The sequence below is a fragment of the Archocentrus centrarchus genome, unplaced genomic scaffold (assembly GCF_007364275.1).
Source record: "Archocentrus centrarchus isolate MPI-CPG fArcCen1 unplaced genomic scaffold, fArcCen1 scaffold_24_ctg1, whole genome shotgun sequence".
NCBI lineage: Eukaryota > Metazoa > Chordata > Actinopteri > Cichliformes > Cichlidae > Archocentrus > Archocentrus centrarchus.
The window spans coordinates 1861127-1867050 of record NW_022060254.1 but is presented as its reverse complement, the minus strand read 5'-3'; the positions used below and the strand labels follow the sequence as shown (position 1 = coordinate 1867050).

Sequence of the window (5924 nt, the reverse complement as noted above, 5' to 3'; positions counted from 1 at the left end):
AAATTAACGCGTTAAAATTTTTAACGCATTTTAATCGCACTTTGCACCGTGGAACGTTTCTCAGTGCACGAGTTCCAGGCATACAGATTATATCGACGCACAATGTCCAAATTAGGGGCTGCATCCTGCGAAGGACCCAGCCCACGTCTTTCGCAGCCCACAAAAGGCCGGAAGTGAGCGGCTAGCCTTCATATCAGCGTCGCCGTTTTTCTTCTCTTTTTTTGTTTTTTTGTTTTGTTTTTTTCTAATTAATTTATCCTTTTACATTTCTTTCCCCGTTTAACGTGTGAAGTATTATCTTTAGCTTATATATCATTGTGTGCCTTAAATATGTAAAACCTGTTGTGTTTTTTGTGTATACATGCCACATGATTCTGTACATTTGTTCAAATTTTTAATTAAAAAAAAAAAAAAAAAAAAATATCAGCGTTGCCTGCCGTCACCTCTGCGTAGCTCATGTCGCCTAGCAAGCGTGAGTGCGAAGCACAGCTGTGTAAAAGCAGCTGGTTAAACTGAGAACGAACTTTTTCTCCTTTTTGTGGTTTAATTTTAAGTCTTTAATTCAAAATAAGCTGTTAAAACAAGCATAACACATTTCAACATCAAGGAATACAGCTGAGAGAATGATTAATTTCCAACTATAACAAGTGAGACATTAATGTTGAATAAAACTATCCAGTTATGATGCTTAACTTTAATTTCAGATGTTTGCTTATCACAGGAGGGCTTCCACCCTTCATTGGTCTGTGTAGTAGACTGGTGGGAAAATAAACAACATTTTGAAGTTTAAGCTTATGTATATTGATTCATTCATCAACTAAACTTAAATTAATATTTATCATGTTAAATATTGAAATGCGATTAAAATGCGATTAATTTCGATTAATTAATTACAAAGCTTGTAATTAATTCGATTATTTTTTTTAATTGAGTCCCACCCCTAATATATATATATATATATATATATATATATATATATATATATATATATCAGAATCAGAATCAGAATCAGAATCAGAAGGTTTTTATTGCCATATGGGTGAACAGGTTCACAGCATTAGGAAATTGCTGCGGTACTTCGTGCTTACAGAAAAAAACAAATAAGTATAAAAACTATAAGACAATATACAAGTATACAAATTGCAAATATACAGAGATATTAGAGCTATAACTATAGCACAATATTACAAAATTACAAAATATACAGTGCAGAGACTAATTAAAAGATAAAAGAATGTAGACTATATTCCACTAATATGTACATCAGTGCAGTCAGACAGGTGCATAGACATAGGGTCATCAGCGTTTGTGGAGGGTGGTGGTAGCAGTCTTAGGGTAATTGTTCATGAGTCCAACAGCAGAGGGGAAGAAACTGTTCTTATGGCGGGAGGTTCTGGTCCGTATGGACCGTAGCCTCCTGCCTGAGGGGAGAGGGTCAAAAAGTCTGTGCCCAGGGTGAGAGTGGTCGGCTGTGATCCGACCTGCACGCCCCAGTGTCCTGGAGGTGTACAGGTCCTGGAGAGATGGGAGGTTACAGCCAATCACCTTCTCAGCAGAGTGCACAACGCGCTGTAGTCTCTGTTTGTCCCTAGTGGTGGCTCCAGCGTACCACACAGTGATGGAGGAGGTGAGGATGGACTCAATGATGGCAGTATAGAACTGCACCATGGTCCTTGCTGGCAAGTTGAATTTCTTCAACTGCCGCAGGAAGTACATCCTCTGCTGGGCCTTTTTGATGACAGAGGTGATGGTGGGCTCCCACTTGAGGTCCTGGGTGATGGTAGTTCCCAGGAAGCGAGAAGAGTCCACTGTGGTGATGGGGGTGTCAGTCAGGATGATGGAGGGTAGAGGGGCTGTGTGCTTCCTAAAGTCATATATATATATATATATATATATATATATATATATATATATATATATATATATATATATATATATATATATATATCACATTAAATAGTTGGACTTCTGGACCTTGGCGTCATGAAATTTTGTCTGACTGGACCTATTTCAATTTTATTTGAATACCCCTGGTATAAAGGATATCCCAACTCTTTTCTTACAAAGACTTGTTTTGACTATTTATACATATATTTTAACTCTTCTGAAATGTTTTTATGGTGTCCTGTGTGTAAAATTTTTATTTAATTTAATTTTACCTTTATTTTACCAGGAAGTCCCATTGAGATTGCAATCTCTTGTCCAAGGGAGACCAGGCCAAAATAGCAGCCATAAAAACTCAAAAACATCTCAATATATTGCAAATACAACAGAAAATATAAATTACAACAATATACAATATAAAATAGCCACATTAAAACATTAAATAGCTTGTCAAGAAAAATATCCACAAGTCTTCTTCACTGCATTCCTTACTATGCATTTAAATTCACCAACAGATAGAGGCATATTTAAATTGAGGTCTTTCTGTAAATTATTCCATGTCCAAGGTGCATAGTGAGAAAATGCTGTTTTCCCCAGATTTGTCCTAGCCTTAAGCACATCAGAAGATAATCTTTTTGAAGAGCATAGGACACAGAAGGGTACAGAGGTAAATGGCTTCTTCAAATTTTCAGTGCTGGCCAACCCATAAAGACTGCAGTGGTGAGTCAGAGACTTTGCATTTTTAATAAAACGTAAAGATGCATGGTACACTGACTCAAGACTCTTTAGAACTGAAGGGGGAGCATACATATGTATCCCCATAATCAATTACAGGCAATGGTTCTGTTGGGATTCATACGCTAAACTTGAGGCTTGACGCTCTTCAGATGGGTCTATTTAAATTTACAGCTGGGATAGGCTCCAGCCCCCTACACCCTAAACTGGATAAGCGAGTGAGAAGACGGATGTGATAATTTATTTTTTTAACTTATTTTTCTATATTAAATATATCACCTGTCAAAGACTTTGATGGGAAAACGTATACGCTATCCGAACTACATTACCCATAAGCTCTTAAAACGGACATTTCCCATATTGAGGTCTTTACTCAATCATTGGCTGAATCTCGTGGTAGTAATCACATGACTAGGTCATAGGCTCCCACACGTTTCTGGAGTTACCCGGATAGACATGGATGTATATAAAGAACCGGTTCAAACAACAGTCGATACTGTCTGGGTAGACAGAGGGTAGTTTTTTATTTTTTTTAGGCTGCGGCATCAGGTTCTTGGTAAATTTCAAATATGGTAAGTACTACATGTCGTGTTAGCAACGTATTATAAGGGCAAACTGTATTTATGTAGTCTGTGAGAAGAAAAAAATCTTAATTTGATGCTGGTGCATTTTATATATTAACAGTTAGCCGCTAGCATTAGATGCTCTATAGGCTTAGCATGCTAGACACTGGCTGCACTGGGGAAGTATTAGCATGGCTAGCAAACGCTAAAAGGACTAGTAAAATTGCTAACTTGGAGTAATGTTACGCCACAATAAGACGCGATTCGGCGGGTGCGGGCTAACAGTATTCATGTTTTGCAGGCTGGTGGTAAAGCTGGTAAAGATTCCGGAAAGACCAAGACCAAAGCTATTTCGCGCTCTCAGAGAGCAGGACTGCAGGTTTGTCCCCGAAATTTCATTCATTTTCCTGGTTGCGCTAACACACGCTAACATAGCCAGACGTCGCAATGGTTCTCAGTTTGGCGGCCGTCACTCATCAACGGGCCAGTGAAGCTGTTCATTCATGTCATTCATCCCCGTAGTTCCCGGTGGGTCGTATCCACAGACATCTCAAGTCCAGAACAACTAGTCACGGCAGGGTGGGAGCCACCGCAGCGGTGTACAGCGCGGCTATTCTTGAATACCTCACTGCCGAGGTGACGCTAAGCTCTATTTATCTTGCACCTCGTTGCTAAAGGTATGTAGCCCTTTGTGTATATCTAAAGGCTGCTTTTCTTTCAGGTTCTGGAATTGGCAGGAAATGCATCAAAAGATCTTAAAGTGAAGCGTATAACCCCACGTCACTTGCAGCTGGCCATTAGAGGAGATGAAGAGCTGGATTCACTTATCAAGGCCACTATTGCTGGTGGAGGTACGAATACTTCTCTCTACCTCTGTCACAAACCATTCACTTTAATGATACAATCTGGCGCTCCATAGTGTAGTGGTTTGCACATTTGCTTGGCAAGCGAAACGTTGATGTTTTGACTCCAGCTGGAGACACAAATCTCTGGGAGGCTGTGTCAGGAAAGGCATCTGGCATAAAACTGCTAAATCAAAACATGCCATGCTACCTGCAGTGGTGAGCTGTTCTGACTAGGGAACAGCTGAAAGTATCTACTACAGTACAATGTATTATGTTTAGATCAACTTAAAAGTACTCATTAGGTTGATCCTACAGCAACAAGTGGATACCGGGTTGGTGCCAGAAGTAATGATTTAACCTTTTCAGTTTAAGTCTATGAATTGTTGTGAAATGTCCTTTTCAGGTGTGATCCCGCACATCCACAAATCTCTGATTGGAAAGAAGGGCCAGCAGAAGACTGTATAACCTGAAGTGCTCTGGAAGTTGTCATCTCAGGATGAAGTCTGCAGCAAGGGGTTCTACATCTTAGATTAGAAATCTTAGATTAGTTATCTGATGGTTGAGTGTGCACCCCCCCCCCCCCTTTTTTTTTTGTTTTTTTTTTTTGTGTGTGGCTTCAGAGAAGCTAATCCTTTGTCGTTTCTTCCTCTGCTGCTGCAGTTTCAGTTGCGCTCACATGTTCAAAGTGGTGTTTTCATAAAGCTGTTACTGGGCATTTGCAGATTGTTCTTTGAGTTTTGCCTGTGGTTTGTTTGCTGCTTGTTTTGTCTTGACCAGGCATTAGTTTGCTCCTCAAGTGTGGATGTATACATGTTTGACCTTTTTGTGAAATTTCTTTTTTTAATTTTTAATCTTCACAGCTTTGAAAGAACCTCACACCCACCCAAACTTTGTCAATACAAAGCAAAGGACATGTGTAGCTTTTGTGAAGAATCAAGGTGTGCTTTATATGTATCTTTTAATGCAGATCATCCATTTCAGTCTTGTATAGCTCCATGCATTGCAAAGCATGTTAACACTGTTTAACACTGGACTGTCATGTGGGTATTTTTGGATTCCTGAATAAAGACTGATTTGGCACAGTCAGGACATTAGGCATAGTGTGTGTGGCTTATTCTGTTTGAAGTCAGTATTGTGAATTTCTTGTCTTGTTGCCCTGACAGTTGGCATTTTGGGATTTTTGTGTGTAGATTTTCACCACATTTGTGACCTCATTCACTAATATGCTTAGAAAGTGTCTGCAAATGACCAAAAGTAATTGCTTTGTTGTGGTGGTAGTTGTAGTCAGTTTAAAGATGTGTACAAATGTTTTTTTTTTTTTTTTTTTTTTTTGACAGAATGGCCTCCTTTTTGTTTACATGGTTAAATTCAGGTGATAAATACTGAGATTTGTATATGAAGTGTTTTCACAGTTCTGAGCAAGGCCCGATGACAGTATTTTCTTTTCTTCCTGTAAATCCATTTAAACAGGATGTTTCTGACTAAAATGTTTTAAACTTAACATTAGCTCATCAGTAGGTGGCACTATAACCCCAGCACACTGCTATTGTATGAAGTGCTAAGTCACATGGAGTGCATATTAAAAGTAAAGATTAAATGAAAAATAGTGGCAGGCAGTGCTCGAGTTTTCAGAAATACACCTTCAGTCTGATTCCAGTCAGCATAAATGGGACCAAAGATTTTAGGAGGACTGGGACCATCGCCAGCATGTTGATCTGAATAAGACTTTAGGGTGTATTTATGGCAAGATGAAACTTGATGCATTTTAGACACATAAAAACAAGAGAACATTGTTTTTGTTTTTTAATAGCAGTTTCAAGGACTTTGATTTACATTTTGTCACTATGTTGCTGTACAAAGTTGCGCACTGGTGGCTGATCCTGTGGCCTATGGTGAC

The 5924-nt window shown here is 39.0% G+C and overlaps 1 protein-coding gene across 1 annotated transcript; it reads left to right on the top strand.

Moving 5' to 3' along the window:
• Positions 1-3030: 3030 nt before the first annotated feature.
• On the top strand, positions 3031-5121 carry LOC115775805 (histone H2A.Z). Its single transcript, XM_030723329.1, has 5 exons — positions 3031-3191; positions 3484-3561; positions 3705-3818; positions 3904-4033; positions 4431-5121. Exons 1-5 carry the CDS (start codon positions 3189-3191, stop codon positions 4490-4492), a joined length of 387 nt encoding a protein of 128 aa, XP_030579189.1. The 5' UTR covers positions 3031-3188; the 3' UTR covers positions 4493-5121.
• Positions 5122-5924: the final 803 nt, after the last annotated feature.

Bases quoted from the DNA above. Each gene is read 5' to 3' on its own strand.
- LOC115775805 (XM_030723329.1), top strand. The intron at 3,562-3,704 runs GTTTGTCCCCGA...TCATCCCCGTAG, and splicing joins CTCAGAGAGCAGGACTGCAG to TTCCCGGTGGGTCGTATCCA. The intron at 3,819-3,903 runs GTGACGCTAAGC...CTTTTCTTTCAG, and splicing joins TTGAATACCTCACTGCCGAG to GTTCTGGAATTGGCAGGAAA.